Raw genomic sequence first — 16,509 nt, 5'->3', positions numbered from 1 at the left:
TCTGTGTTTCATCTTGTATTATTTTATTTAGTTTGTTGAATTTCCATTAGAGGTAATTTAAATGTCCTTTCCAAGTATTTAGACGCAACATTAAATCAAATAACGTCATTTGTTAAAGATAGACAGCCTGATTATTCTTCTTTTTATTTTTGGTTTCATTTATGTATATTCAATGGAATTGTTTTCAGTATCTGACAGTTGTTTAAATCACATGTAATGATGAAATTTAAAATCGTGATGATACTGAAATTGATAAAGTGTTTTTATAGTAGTTGTGATTTTAACTACAGGAATAATGATATGATTGTAACATGAAGGTTATCGTATTTTGCCTCTGCAACTTGAAAATTGTTTCAAGACTAGCAAATTACTATTATAACTTGAGATATGGAAAAGTTCATTGCCTGTGATATGAGTATCTTAACTTTTAATTTGTAAATTTTTGTTTATCTTTTTAACTAGTTTTAGATTATTTTTAACTGTTATACAACTTTTAAGTTTTTGTTAATTCTTTAAATTCTTTTTTTTAATTCACACGTTGACTTTGCTAATTACATTATTGTAAATGCTTAACAACAAACAAAATTTCTTGAATCTTGAATTGTCCTCTCAGCTCATGGGGCCAGTATGGGTGGCCATAGGTTTTCTCTGTGTCAAGTCGGAGGTTTAATGACCATATCATGTCCCTCAGCTGGCTGGGCCACTCTTAATGGCTCTTACTGTTTTCCTGGTCAGCTCGTCAGGCCACTAAGTGTGGCTCTATCAGTGTATTGTGCTGTCATAAAATTCTATCCTCATCCAGTTGCAGCTAGAATGCACTGCAATCTCATAAATAAGGAATTAAATTAATATTTCTCTATTCCCTGTACATACTGTAGTAAATATACGTTAGAGTTATTTTTACCCGAGTGTCATATAGTGTATCATATCAACTTATTAAACTACTACAGCATTTGGTGGAACAAACTCAAAAATTTGGAAATAATTATATATATATATATATACAGGGTGATTCAAAACTAAACGGCAATCTCTCGGGAGCTTATTCTATAGCTAAAAAACAAGTAAAAAAGTTCATATAACCATATGCCCGGAAACGCTTCGTTAGCGAGTTACGCCTAGCGAAAGATTTCGCCCGGATTTCAGAACCCTTGGTGAAGTCAGGCCGTATAAAAATGGTAAAGGTAGTTACAAAGATACAAATACGATTGTTTTTTATGTTTTTATATCTGAAAAATTTATTAAAATTCGTCCCAGAGCTGTAAATGCAATACTTTCAGAGATATCTTACGTAAAACACAAGAATTGGTGCAAAGAAATATCACATTTTTGTGTTTAACGTAAGATTACTTCCATAAATGTAAAATAAAGGTCATTTTTTTCTTAAACATATTTGTAGAACATTTAATTCTGAAAAGATTCATGTGAATTACTTAGGAAAAAAATTAATAATAGGTATTGAAATTGAGCTTTATTTAAAAATAAAACAGACGCACAAAAATGCATATTCTTATCTGCATAAAAATATTAACTAATGTTTAGGTTGTGAGTACAGGTTATCATTTATTCTAGACTGAACATTAACATAAAATGTATTTACCTTTATAAAACTGTAATAATCACCTATAATAGTTGCTCAAAGTGTCCTCCGTTGTTAGCAATGCACGTTTTCGCACGACGAATCCACTCTTTTCTAGCGCGTTTCATAACGTTTGGAGCTTTCTTGATAGTTTCTGCCGCCTCTGTAATGCGATTACGTAACTCCTCTATGGTGTTAATCCGTTTTGAATAAACAATTGACTTCATCCAACCCCATAAGAAAAAGTCTGCTGGCGTGAGGTCAGGAGAACGTGGTGGCCATTTTAACTGGTCCATTTCGACCAATCAATTAACTACCGTATGTATCATTTAAATAGTTTTTCACATCATTAGAAAAATGTGGAGGTGCTCCATCGTGCATAAACCATGCATTTATTGTGTTTGAACAGGAATATCTTCCAAAAGGTTTATTTCGCTACTCCATTAAGTCGATTAGGGAGGAAAAATGGACCAATCAAATTATCACCCAGAACACCAAGCCATACATTGACTGAAAATGTATGTTGAAAATGCCTCGTCGCAGTTTCATGTGGGTTGTCGTACGCCCAAGTATGGGTATTACGAAAATTTACAATTCCATTTCTAGTAAAACAGGATTTATCAGCAACGAGAATACGCCGAAGAAAATACTGATGTCGTAAACAATTTCTTCTTAACCAGCGGCAGAACATCTTCCGTTTATTAAGACCTTGCGTTAATAAGTCTTGAACACGTGTTATATGGAATGGGTACAACTGTGCTTCATGAAGTGTCCGCCATACGCTTGACTGGCAAATATTTAACTGACGTGATAATCGTCTGGTGCTTGTGGTTGGTGATAATTCTACAGCATTTATTATTGCTTGTTCATTATTATAGGTCCTTGCGCTACGTTGACGACCAGGATCTATTCGCTTCGGTTTAAAGCTACCAGTTTCTCTCTAAGTCGTCTCTCCACAGCTTCAAATGTTTTGCGATCAGGTGTTCTTCGATGTGGAAAAGTATCACGATATTCCTGAACTGCAGCTAAACCATTGTTGTTAACTTTGCCGTAAATCAGTATCATGTCCGTATACTCTTCAAACGAATACATACCATTTACATTATCTGCCATTATTTACTAAGATAATTACATACACTTTTATAAAAATATTTAATGAAATATTTTAAAAATAAATATTTAATAAAATATTTTATACACTTGTATAAAATATTTCCAAATAATCACAGGATCTCACAAAATACAATCTTCACACGCCACAATACAAAAACCTCCATAAAGGTTATTCAAATATTACTTCATGAACTTAATTGTTGATCAGCTGATATTGCCAACCTTTGCAAAGAAAATATGACGATAAAAAGTGTTGAATAAATGATCAGCTGTTACTCACAACCTAAACATTAGTTAATATTTTATGCAGATAAGAATATGCATTTTTGTGCGTCTGTTTTATTTTTAAATAAAGCTAAATTTCAATACCTATTATTAATTTTTTTCCTAAGTAATTTACATGAATCTTTTCAGAATTAAATGTTCTACAAATATGTTTAAGGAAAAAAATGACCTTTATTTAACATTTATGGAAGTAATCTTACGTTAAACACAAAAATGTGATATTTCTTTTGCACCAATTCTTGTGTTTTACGTAAGATATCTCTGAAAGTATTGCATTTACAGCTCTGGGGACGAATTTTAATAAATTTTTCAGATATAAAAACATAAAAAAACAATCCGTATTTGTATCTTTGTAACTACTACCTTTACCATTTTTTATACGGCCTGACTTCACCAAGGGAGGGTTCTGAAATCCGGCCGCGACAATTCTTTCGCTAGGCGTAACTCGCTAACGAAGCGTTTCCGGGCATATGGTTATATGAACTTTTTTACTTGTTTTTAGCTATAGAATAAGCTCCCGAGAGATTTGCCGTTTAGTTTTGAATCACCCCTGTATATATATATATATATATTGAAAACCGTTTTAAATAAGTTATTTAACTTAATTACATCTCACTTCGTACATTTGCTATAATATAATAAATAACTAATTGAAAAACGTTTTTACGCTTAAAGCAAACTAGTAAATGTTTAAAAATTGCATTTAAATTCCAGTCATTTAAAGGGTTGAGGATTGAATACTGGCATTTAAATATGAGCTTAACTCAGAAACCAGGCAGTCACTTGCTGTGTTCCACCGAGCGGAGGTAACAACTACCTGTAATTTCACGTGAGCTGAGCGAGACATCGGTATGGACCACACTTTGTGGGCTGACAAGTGCAAGGGGTTAAATTATTCTAGGACAAATACGACAGGTGGTGAGTCGAACAATCTGTGGTGTTTGTATCCGGGTCGAGAACCTCTAGTTGTACTCTTGTCTGTGCTCTCCCAGGATCGGAGTGGGTGCTGGAAGACACGCTGCACCTGAAGAACATCCACTTGCCCCGCATCCAGGTGGACCCTAGTGTGGACCTGAGCTACATCTACGATCACACGTTCCTCAGCAAGAAACAGCGGCTGCAGAACAACTTCATCAAGGCGATGAGCAACGAGGATCTGGACCCGAGACGCAACGGGGAGCTCAACGGCCTCACTGAGCCGGCCAGCCTGGTCAAAACCGGAGCTGGTGAGTGAAAGCTTTTGAACAAAAACATTGTAATTTGTGTAGTTCAGTACAGTTTTTAATGGGGATCTTGTCATTGTAAGAAATCTTGGTTCCTGTCTTATTTGTCATTGTATCGTTTTAAAGAATTTACTCACTAAATCATCCCTTTTTTGCCAACTTGTATATTTCTGCTGCTTTATTTGAAAAATGTACACACGTGACATGACATGACATTGACTTAATTTCCTCACCAGTCCCTTATCCAGTGTTCTTTTCTCTGTAAACTGGCAATGAATTATCATTCTTTATCACTTGAAATGAATTTTTTTTCTTGCACCGTTCAAGTAAGGTGAAGCAGGTCTACCCAAAAAGTATGTGACCGCCGACCAGTAGGCGGCCACGGCGTAACCGACCGACTCGAACCAATTATAGGAGGGGAGGGGCGAGCCTACTCCTTCCCATATTAGGCATGAATACGATACCGTCACTCAGTGAGTCACAGCGCTCTGTTCTGTACAGTACTGCCGTGTGTGTGCTGTCGTATTTTCAGTATGAGTGAACGTGTTGAGTACACATTTGCATTTAATTTTGCCAATTCAGCATCAGAGACGATTAAAAAATTTTGATATTTCAATTAAAAGCACCACAATGGAAACAAAAATTTTTAATAATTATGTTTAAAACACCTGTTATAAATTGAACTTTTTAAAGTTAAGTATTTAAAGTTAAATTCTACAAAATCTAAAAACATAATGATAAATCTAAAACATAAATCTAAACATAATGTTTAAAAATTAATTAATTAAAACATAAATGTACCATAGCACATTCAAAATACATAGGCTAATTTGTCTGGGTATTCCGCTGCTTCTTATTCACCCTCTAACCGTCTTTGCTAGAGTAGATTTTTGATGACACTTCATTTACATACATCTCACATTTCATCTATAACTTTAATTTTTGGCACTTCTTGCCTCATCAAGTTCTTGAGCGCACTTACAAAGTTCACTCCTGGAAAAATACCTAGCTTTGCCAAGACTTTACAGTTTGCAATGTTTCTCAAGCTAAAGTCAAGTGTATTCGTCATGACAAATGTTTTTTTTCTTCGGAATGCGAAACCGGATCATATTGTTTAGTGACTGGTTTGGGTTTTGTGTGCCATCACATAAACATTTCTTGAGGAGTTCTAGAGACCATGTCTTTGAAAATAGGCTTTAAATCAGACACGACCAGTAACAGCTATGTGAAAGTGGTCATCGTGATCATAACTTTCATGGTTTACTTTTGATTTTTGTAATTTATTCTTGAATTTTGTCCTACGCAACCACTAAATAACTTTGTTTAATGCTTTATAAAACGTGATGTAAAATGAGTTAAACTCAAAGGATCTTCATTAAAATTATTTTTAAATAAATGTGAGTAAATCTAGAACAAATTTATGCAAAAAATTAAAATTCTACTGGGGGGTTTTCATCCGGCTCCCCTTAAGGAGTTTATTTTTACTGATATTGTCTATTTGTTTATTTATATTTGTCCTCTTTGTGTTTTATTTTTTAAATATCAAATTGTCTTTCAGTTTCAATTGTTTAAAAATCTCGATGGTCACAAATTGTGCAGGTTTGCTGGCAGTGCCCAGTTTCAGTACGCTGCAGTCTCTGCGTAAGAGCATCATTGAGAACGGTAACAACTGTCCATTGACTCAGAAACACCTGGTTCAGCTGGACTGGGTGTCCAAGGAGGATGGTTCACACATACTGACAGTGGCAGTGGGCAGCAAGGTACGTGCTGTACTCTGGAGCGAGAAAATTTAAAAAAATTAGTAATACTTCTAAAAACATGAATTTGTATCAACGTAAAACAGATTTGTTTGTTTTGAGTATTATTCTAATTTGTATACACTGTCCTTTTCCCTCAGGAAGGAAAAAAGTTGTATACACAAAAGTACAGTTATAAAATGTGGTGTACCTCAGGGTTAAGTTTTGGCCTCTGATTTTTATTTTGACGTATTTCCTTGATAATTTTTAGGTATACACTAACTTGCCTTGAATACATAAACGTATAAATGTGTGTTAACTGGTGGTTCTGTGGGCTGCAGGTGATGCTGTTTACCCCTGTGTCCAGTGACCTGGCCCAGGCCAACATGAAAGCCATGAAAGAGTCCCAGTCCACAAATAGACCAATATTGCGGAAAGCCTCGTCTCTAGCTGCACCTAACTTTGTAGACGAGATCAGGTAATTAGTCACAATGAATAGGTGGTCTCTGGGTACAATAGAGGCTCCAATCTTGAATAAATCACAATAAAGTAAGTTCAAACAGCTTGAATTTTCTCTTTTAAATTGGTTATATGTCATTTTCAGCAAATTTTAAGCTGTCAGCACTTTGATTGATTAGACATAAGTCCTATACCATCAAGTTGTCATCTTTAGATCTTACACAATCTGGAACTAAACTATTAGTAAACTAGATGTTTCCCGCAGCTTTGCACGCTTTTCGTAAGCTTTATCTATGTATGAGCATTTCTGGTTCAAGTGAATTATATTTCCAATGCCAATGTAAAGTTTCCCTTGTTGCCATGATCAAGAAAATCTGTCAAAAGTGTATGTTTATAGCTATTGTACACGTACATGTACTTTATTATAAAGTGGTCTAACACTCAAGCTTTAAGTTCAACCAGAATTTTATTTTAAAGACAAACATACAAACTTAGCACCTTAAAATAGTGTTTGGCTATTTAATATACATAACTGTCTTGTAATTGCTGTTTATAATGTGCAGGCTCTTTTAAAACTTTTATTTTTTGCACTGCCAGCTGGTGGCGAGTTACATCAATGGGCATAGCATATACACCTTCTCTGTGGAAAAATACATATACATATAAATTTTTCATAATGATCGGTTACATAGTTTACGATTCTATAAAGGACATAATATCCAAATATCAACAAGGCAAAATACTAGATTCCTTTTTGAAATAAGATATGGTTTTAATTTAATTTTATTTCTGAGCAAAAATGGACAAACGGTCTGAAATAGTGACTTACTTTATTGTGACCGAAGACAAAGGGTAACTGTAAATCATCATTTGATTTAAAGACTATTTTATCAAAAGCTGTAAGCATTTATCATATTATAGCTTGGTTTCCTATAGTATTCAACATGAATATAAGTTATACACTGATGTTACGGTTGACAGATGGATGAAACTGAGGAAGATAGACCTGACGACGGCTGATGGACTGCCGGCTCTGCCCATGCAGCTATCGTGGGTCAGGGACGGCATCTTAGTCGTGGGGATGGACAGTGAGATGCACGTCTACTCTCAGTGGAAGCCAGACAACGGTGAGTGGGGTCGAGAGGAGTCTTGGGCATTGGGAATCCTTTGAAGGAACAGTGAAAAGAGGGAAATGTTTGTTTAGTTGGTGCTAAACGGCTGCTCGGGTCCCGGCTCCCCCCACCAGGAGTCTGAGGAAGCGCAGGACACAAGGAACTTGAGAGACGAAGACCTCCGGAATATGGCTCAGGTGAGGATTTGAAATACATGTCACTTTTTTAATAAATTCCGTTAATTCTGCATCCGATAGTTCAGAACGCTTGGTAATCCGGCACGTCTTTGGAAAATTAACATTTTCCTTCACAACGCAAAATATTAATCATTTAATATGCAACTGTTTTTTTTTCCGTTCGTGGTGGACATAGCATGTAGGCGATTGTGGAGAAGTTGTTAGGTGACATATTGGGTCGACTTCGGGTGATATCAATTAGACTCGAGTCACATGACTGACCATGGGCGGCCTTCGGCTGTCAGCCTGTGCAACCAGTTGCTATTTCTTATCAATTCAATTGAGTCTTGTAATGGTAGATCAATTTCACAGTTAATGTGCTCAGCACAGGTTTGTGATGAAAGGACGACTCTAAAAGACTGATGTCTCGCCGCTGCCTTCTGGGATAGGCAAGCAGTGTCTAGAGAGGCTGGCAGTGGCAGTACGGTACAGAGCTGTGATGAACCGGGATGAAAACGCCCTTGATCTTGAACGTGTTCCGTCCGTCCAATTGTTGTGACTATGCACTGTAAACAGACTGTTAAAAAAATTGTTGTTATGGATCCACATATAACGAGGACTACCTGAAGGTTATATTTGAATAGTAAAAACGTGTTTACTGTAATAGTTTATTAATTATGTCTACATTATTTCTCTGATATATGATCCAGCATTTTTTATAATTTGGCATTCCTCAAGTCCAAACCGTATCGGATTAACAGAAGTTTACTGTATGTACCATAAACCAGAAAAATATTCAGAGGTAAATTGAACGTGAAACATGGAATAATGTTTGCTATTTGTGAAAAACTTCATATAAAACTAGGAATTATATATTGGTTTATGATGTTTGCCAGGACACGACACAGCGCAGGTTGGCCAACGTCAGCTCCATGCCACATCTGTCCAGAGTCAGTTCTATCAACTTGACCATGATGGCCTCTGGTGAACCCAAGAAGAAACGTAACACCAGCGCAAGCGGACAAGGTAATGAATGAGTTTTGACAACTTTTATCACATAATTTAACCTAATTATTTTTTTTTTTTATTTTGACACCTGCAGACATATGAATAGATCATAGTCGACTTAATTGTGAAATCTTTGTTTGAAAATAAGTTTACTGTTATATTTTATTGTTACCTTATCTAAACCTACACCTATTTAAACATGTTTATCTAGATTTCAAATATTTTAATGAATTCCAGATCTTGTCTTTGATTCTAATTTGAGGCTGGTTTTAATTTACTCATACACTATTTATTTAATCACTACTTAACTTACATAAGCAAAATATTGGTTCTTTAGTCCCTTCAGTTATTGTCCATGTTCACATACAAATCCTATTTTTGAGAGTTTATTATTTGATGTTTGAGTCTCTTTATGAAAGACAGTCGTAGTCAATGTACTTATTTGGTTGTGTACGATTCATGCCATGTCAATCCTATATGATACGCTAAATTCATATTTTTATACTGATCATTCTTCAGTATAATCATATTAATGTGTTATTCTAATACAGGTGTACATGCAACGTACAACTGAACGATCCTAGGTAGCGCCAACTGGATCCATTTAAAATGTTTCTGATTCTTAATTTTTATAATCGAATAATGAAATACGAAAGTTTTTTTAAGTATAAGTTTTTTTTTTCTTGGGGCGGCCTACTGCCATGCACTTAAGCCTCAAGGGCTTTTTGCGCACCCCGGAAACACACCATGAGGCCCGCCAGTCTACAACTTCAGCAGTTCAACAAACCGCCGAAAACAACCTATCAAGTCCTCCTGGGAAAATTCACCACCCCTGTCCAAACTACCAAAGATGGCATACCGCTCTCTTGCTATTGCGGGGCAATCAAAGAGCAGGTGCTCAGCAGTCTCCTCCTGCTCATTACACCTTCCACAGAGCAGATCTTCCTGAAGGATGCCAACTCTGTGAAGATGCTTCCTCAGGTGACCATGCCCTGTAATGAGACCAATGACCTTAGAAGACATTGATCTGTTTAATGAGAGAAGGTCCGAAGCCACCCTGGAGGAAGGTGACTGTAATACCATTCTACTCACTCCCAAACCCGGATGCAACCTCCACCTTCTCTCTTGCTCCGCGTGAATCCATTTCGAGACAACCCTAGAGGATTCACACCTTGGAACACCGCAGAATGGTTGAGGGCCTGTCATAATTGTTGCTGAGCCCTGGTTGGCCAGGGCATCAGCTCTTTCGTTCCCAGGAATCCCCTCATGACCAGGAACCCAACAAACGGTTTACATTGTTGATTCTGGCAAGGGAGGAAACGGTCTGATAGCAATCCCAAACCAGTTTGGATTTGATTGCGCAAGAATCCAGCGCCATCAGCGCTGCCTGACTGTCCGTGAAAATGTTAATCGTCTTGCCCCTATATCGCAGACGAAGATTCTCACGAGCACATTCCATAATGGCTGCGACCTCCGCTTGAAAGACTGTCGGATACGGACCCATAGGAACCACCAGCTCCCTACATGGTCTCACTCCCAGAATTCCAGCGCCTTTGCCGCTTTTTGTTTTAGAGCCGTCTGTGTACCATTCGAGCTCCGCTGGTGGAAGAGGTTGCTTCCCCTCTGACCAATCATCCCTTGAGGGCAAAATAATCCTAAAGGGTTTGTCAAAGGAAAACTTTTGTGGCATCTGATCAGAGATCATATGCAAAACATCCTCCTGTATCAGAGTGCCAATTCTGCAGTGCCCACCGCTGCAGCCCGACCAGAATCCCGTCTGCTGAAGACAGTAGGCACTCCTCCTGGCCATAGCCCGAATGACAATGTCCAGGGTGGCGAGGTTAAGACAACAATCCAGAGCCCGCGCCTGGCGCACTAGGAAAAGCCCCAGTGATAGCAAGGCAGGCCATCCTTTGGATACCCGCCAGACGAGCTACCACCGTCTTGGCCTCCGTTTTTGGCCACCATACGACAGCTCCGTACATTAGTGCTGGTCTGACCACGGAAACATAAAGCCAATACAAGAGCCTCGGCTTCAGTTCCCAGGGCCCACCTATCACACGTCTGCATTGCATTAGAGACCACTTCCCCCTGGCAATGACCCTTTCTAGATGAGGTCCCCAGTTTAGAACCCTATCTAGGATCACGCCCAGGTACTTGACCTCAGACTTCAGCTCAACAGGAGAGCCTTTGAATAGAAAGGGACCAATGCCCTCCATCTGTCGCCTCCTGGTAAAGGCAACCACATCAGCCTTGGTGGGGTTGACAGTGAGGCCAACCTCATCGCACCAATTTCCCACCATGTTCAGAGCAGCATTGGTCAGTTCCGTGATTGTTGTGTTTAACTTGCCACTCACAAGAATCACAATATCATCTGCGTACCCTTGTGCAAAGACACCGCTGCTATTCAAAGAATTTAGCAGGTCATCCATAACCAGGTTTCACAGAAGAGGAGAGAGGACACCGCCCTGCGGACAGCCCCTCGTAGTCTTCGCACTAACACTTGCTCCCATGAGGGTTGTAACAACAACCCTGTCCGTGAGCAAGGCCCTTATCCAGTCACACACATGACCATCAACACCACGTCTTGAGACCGCATTGATAATCGCCTGAGTGGCTGTATTGTCAAAGGCTCCTTCAATGTCTAGAAAGACTCCTATGGCTGCCTCTTTTGCCGCCAGCGTCTTCTCAATCCTGCATACCAGTTGATGCAGGGCCGAGTCACATGACTTTCCTGGAGTGTAGGCATGCTGGTTAGGATGTAGAGGTCGCTCCAAAAGAGCTCCCTCCCATTAATCAAGTTAGTGCTATTAATTTTTTTTTTTTTTAAACTTCTTATAAGTTTTTTAAACAGTTTTTGAATAATATATAAACAATTTTTGTTCAAAAATAATCTTGCTATAAAAATAAAAAGCTAATTAGCATAAACATGTAATTAATAAAAAGAACTGTAGCCTGGTTATTCTTAAAAATGAGCAAAAAAGTAATCAAGTTATTGCTTTTTTTTTAAGTTTAAAAGCTGTAATAGCATATTAAGTGCAACTCACCAAGTGTAGTATTTTCTCTCATTCTGCATGGAAAACAAACACTTATATCTAATAATTTTATGTAATTATTTCACATTTCAAATAGTATTGCAATGTAAAAAACTTGGTGTAGTGTTAGAAAGTAATAAATTTACTTTGTTTATGTTTTAAAAGGCTTTCTTGTATTTGGGCTTTAAAAAACAGATCAAATTAGTAATTATAGGTTTGCAAATTAATATTCGTAAAAATGTAAAGTATTGTATAGAGAGAAGATTGTAATTTTAGGTGCAACACATTGCATGTAGCAAAAGAAAAAATCACTGGTAATCATTAACAAATACTTAAAAATACAGTATTATTTGGTTATAGTCGGTACAGCCCTCAACTCAAAAGGTCTGCAAAAAGTCTATTGGTACATTATCTGCTGGGATATTTCGTACATTGCCAATCTGAGATTGTGAGTCCAGGTCCGGTCACGCTACCATTGCATGAGTGACAGTCGTAAACCACATCTTGCGTAGTGATATGTGACAATGTGTGCAGGAGGTGCAGTTGCCAGTGAACCGGCCAGCAACATGGACTCGTACATGCCGGACTACGGGCTGTTCGAGGCCAGCAGGATCGCCTGTCCCGTGCTGCCCCAGTACCACCCCAAACAGCTCATGGAGCTGCTCAACTCCGGCAAGATCCGCTGGGTCAAGGCCATCCTCGCTCATCTGGTCAGGTACACAGATCTGGGCTCTCAGTGTTAGAACTGGATGTTAATACCAGACTTTTCATGGTTTTCCTAAAGAAACTGGTTAGGTATGAAAAACAAACTTTTGAGCATCTTTTAATTCGTAGCCACGGACCACTTTCTTTGTTAGCGAAAGTTCAAAAGAAGTGAGCAGTATTGCAACATTACAGGATGTTTGCTAGGCAGCATTTGTGTGTGTCATTATGCTATATACTGTTGAAATTTGGCTCGTTTAACTCAACAGAATTAACATACAATAGAGTTTTGACAATGTAATCTGGAGAAATTTGTTTCAATATCCGGCTCATAAACTAAAGAAATTTGAAACTAGTCCTCTTTATCTAGGTTTGAAATTATATAATAATATTCCACAGTCATTTAAAAAACTTCCCTTATGTACATTTACAAAAAAATTAAAAGAAGCACTTTGTCAAAAAACATATTATAGTGTAAACTCAGTGATACTATAGTGTGTTCTTTAAAGACAGTTTATGATGAAAATGAATAATAAAAATATATCTTAAATATATCTATAAAAAAAAAAATTGTACAATGGGTTTAAGCGTTGGATTTAATCAATGTTTGTTATGTTTTAATAACGTTTATTATATCAATAAAATTTGTATCAAAAGTAATGTTTTAGAACTAGTTTAGTTATGTAGTTTTAATCATTGACTATTTACCAGTATTTTATTACATTGTGAAAACAGAAAAAGTATTGTACAATAAATAATATTCAATTATAAAATTGAAAAAGTCATTCTGGTTCTTCTCAATGAAAAGAAACTTTAAAGTTGAACACAAGTGTAATATTTTGTGCTCAGCAGACACTTTGTAAACCAAAATGCTTGTAACATAGCTCAAAGCATATTATACATAATAAATAATAGATAGGACATAATTTAATTTACAAGTCAATGTGAGTGTATCGAGAGTGTGAGTAACAAAATAAAACAATAGAGATTCAATTTGAAGCATCCAGTGTTGCCAAACGGCAGAAATAGAGATGTTGCAAAAATCATTAAAGAGCCTATAAATTTGAGTGAGATATAATCAATTTCATTTTACTAAAATTCAAGCTTTTATAAAGAAACAAATTTAAAATTTACAACAACTTAAAATGTTGGTTTTCACTGTAAATAATATTAATTTAATGAAATGAACTGTGATAAGTATTTGAGGTATATATTTTAATCATCATCATCATCGTCATCATCGTCAGACGTTTCCGTTCTCACGGGTCGTCGTACACAGCCTCCTCCACTTTAGTCTATCCTTCCAGGTCTCCTCTTCATCCACCTGTATTTTCTGTAGTCCCCTTCTCTCTATGTCTTTCCACACTTGGTCCTCCCATCTTCCTCTCGGTCTTCCTCTTGGTCTTCTTCCTCCTTCCTCCTTCTCCAGTGCTATTCTAGGCATTCTATTATCTCCCATCCTCTTCACATGCCCCATCCACTGTATTCTTCTTCCTTCCATTGTCTCTTGCAGTGAAACTACCTTCAATCTTTCTCTGGTTATTTCGTTCCTTATTCTATCTCTTCTTGTAGTCTTCTCTATCCCTCTTAAAAATCTCATTTCTGCAGCTTGCAATCTGCTTAAATCATTTTTAGTCCACGTCCACGTCTCTGCTCCATATAATAAAATTGGTTTGAAAATAAGATTTATACATCAATACTTTTGATTCTTTCCCAATGTTCCAACTCCACACAATCTTCTTCACCATATTGAAAAACTTTCCACTCTTCCATATTCTGTTTCCTATCTCTTCTCTTATTGTGCCCCTATCTGTTATGATACTTCCTAAATAACAGAATTCCTTCACCTTTTCAAGTCTTTTTCCTTCAACTAACACGTCTTTGTTATTTCCATCCCTTCTCTCTACTTTCATTACTTTACATTTTTGTATGTTCATCTCTAAAACCATATTTCTTCGCCACTTTTGCCCATTTGTTTAACTCGTCGTTCTAACTCTTCTTCCCTATTTTCCCATATCAATTATGTCATCCGCATATGCTATTGTCTTAAGTTCTTCTGCTCCTCTGTTTCCTTGTACTTCTATAATAATTTCATCCATTATAATATTGAAAAGGAAAGGTGACAATATGCTTCCCTGCCTTACTCCTCTCTCTGTTTTAAAAGTTTCTGTATATTTTTCTTCAATTCTTACCCTGTTTTTACATATGCTGTACAGGTTCTTTATTCTTTCTACTATTCCCTCACGCAATCCTCTCTTTCTCATACTCTCCCATATCCTTTCTCTCAGTACCTTATCATATGCCTTCTGTAGGTCTATAAACGCTACCATTGTATCTTTTCCGTATTCCCACCTCTTTTCTAACACTTGTCTCATCACAAAAATAGCATCCACCGTTGACCTACCTTTCCTAAAACCACATTGCTCCTCTCTTCCTGTTTCTTCCAGTACTGGTCTAATTTTCTGCAACAATATTTTTTTCTCATAAATTTTTTTTGTGTATGGCACAACAAAGTTATTCCCCTGTAATTCTCGCATTTTTGCTTATTGCCTTTCTTAAAAATCGGCACTATTATTCCCATTTTCCAGTCTTCTGGTATCTTCTTTTCCTTCCAAATCACTCTCATCACTCTGTACAACCATTGAATTCCCAATGGGCCCGCCGCCTTTATCATCTCAGCCGTCAGCTCGTCTATTTCCCGCAGATTTCCCCTCTTTCATCTCTTTAACCGATTTTTTTCCAATTCGCACATACTAAAATCCTCTTCATCTTCTGTCTCCTCTGTCATATCTCTTCTTTCCTCTTCATTTTCTGTTCCTTCCAGTAGTTCCTTAAAATACTCTTTCCACGTCTTCAAAACCTCTTTCTCCTCCCATTTGATTTCCCCTGAAACATCCCTCTAAGTCCAACCCCTCGTCCTCGTCGTGAGGGACGGGCAACGGCTCAAAGAGACGGCTAACGGGGCTCTGGTGAAGCTACGTCAGGTCTAGCAAGCCGGTAGTGGATAAAACTTGCTTTCAAAAATAAGAACAGCCTCGGAAAGGATGGAAATTTACGGCAACGACCCGGCAATTGTTTAAGGTTAAGATTTGGTACAATAAATGTTGTGACGCTTAGGAACAAGTTAGAAGAGGTAGTAGAGATGATGAAGAGAAGAGAAGAATAAACATAATGGGAATCAGTGAAACAAAGTGGAAAGGTAAGTGGAAGTAGAGAAGTTGGACAGGGATACAGGATTTGGTGGTCTGGAGGAGAAATTGGAAGAAGAAGAAATGGAGTAGCTATAGTCATGGACAAAAAGATGACAAGCAGAGTGATGAAAGTGGATGTGGTAAGTGAAAGAATTATTAAGGTTACGGTCAGAATGGAGGGGGAGATAATGGACATAATACAGGTATACGCACCACAAACAGGATATATTTTTAATATCAGGATAAAATCATGGCAATTCCATTAACACCATTTTGATTAATGTATACAGACTCTAGTTTAAACATAGCCTTCTTTTAAACCAGTGACATCTAATCTTTGCAGTTTTCGTAATAAGATTTTTAAACTTGTTTTACGCAACTGTGAATGTTGATAAATTTTAACTTCAGTAACTGTATTCCTTCACAAAAAGGTTCCTTCAGCATTTCTTTTTCAGCTCAATAAAAAAAAGTAAAAAATTTAAAAAAGTAAAAAAGTAAAAAAAAAAATTAACTCAACCTGCAGAGAGAGGCTTGTTTAACAACTGAAGAAGCATTATAAATAGTCATTGAATATTCATTATGATTGAAATTACAGTTCTGTTTTATTAATTCCATAAATGTAGTCCGTTTACTGTTGTTATATTTAATGACTCTGTTTAACACCACATTGTGTTTGGAGGAAGAGTTTAGTTTCATTCTTGTAACTTTTATCATGCTTTGTTTATTTAATTTCATTAACATCACCATAATAATAGTAAAAATAAAATCTATGTATTCACCAGCTTACAACATAAAAACATTTGGGTCCGTATTACTACTCCATTTATATTGTTATAAATTGATAATAATCTACACTTGGGCAGAACGTTTTTCTTTGACTTGTTTAATTT

At 36.9% G+C, this 16,509-nt stretch overlaps 1 protein-coding gene across 1 annotated transcript in view; it reads left to right on the top strand.

Moving 5' to 3' along the window:
* LOC124372995 (dmX-like protein 2) overlaps positions 1-12,464 on the top strand; it is a gene marked incomplete at both ends in the record, with an annotated part of 39,034 nt that extends 26,570 nt beyond the window's left edge. The window contains 7 exon segments of the mRNA XM_046831403.1: positions 3,970-4,203; positions 5,800-5,960; positions 6,278-6,414; positions 7,377-7,526; positions 7,575-7,704; positions 8,580-8,709; positions 12,261-12,464. Of these exon segments, the coding sequence (XP_046687359.1) occupies positions 3,970-4,203; positions 5,800-5,960; positions 6,278-6,414; positions 7,377-7,526; positions 7,575-7,704; positions 8,580-8,709; positions 12,261-12,464 (1,146 nt within the window).
* Positions 12,465-16,509: the final 4,045 nt, after the last annotated feature.

This window comes from Homalodisca vitripennis, unplaced genomic scaffold (genome assembly GCF_021130785.1).
Source record: "Homalodisca vitripennis isolate AUS2020 unplaced genomic scaffold, UT_GWSS_2.1 ScUCBcl_4561;HRSCAF=10816, whole genome shotgun sequence".
Taxonomy (NCBI): domain Eukaryota; kingdom Metazoa; phylum Arthropoda; class Insecta; order Hemiptera; family Cicadellidae; genus Homalodisca; species Homalodisca vitripennis.
The sequence above is the reverse complement of the archived record's forward strand: the minus strand, read 5'-3'. Positions and strand labels throughout refer to the sequence as shown.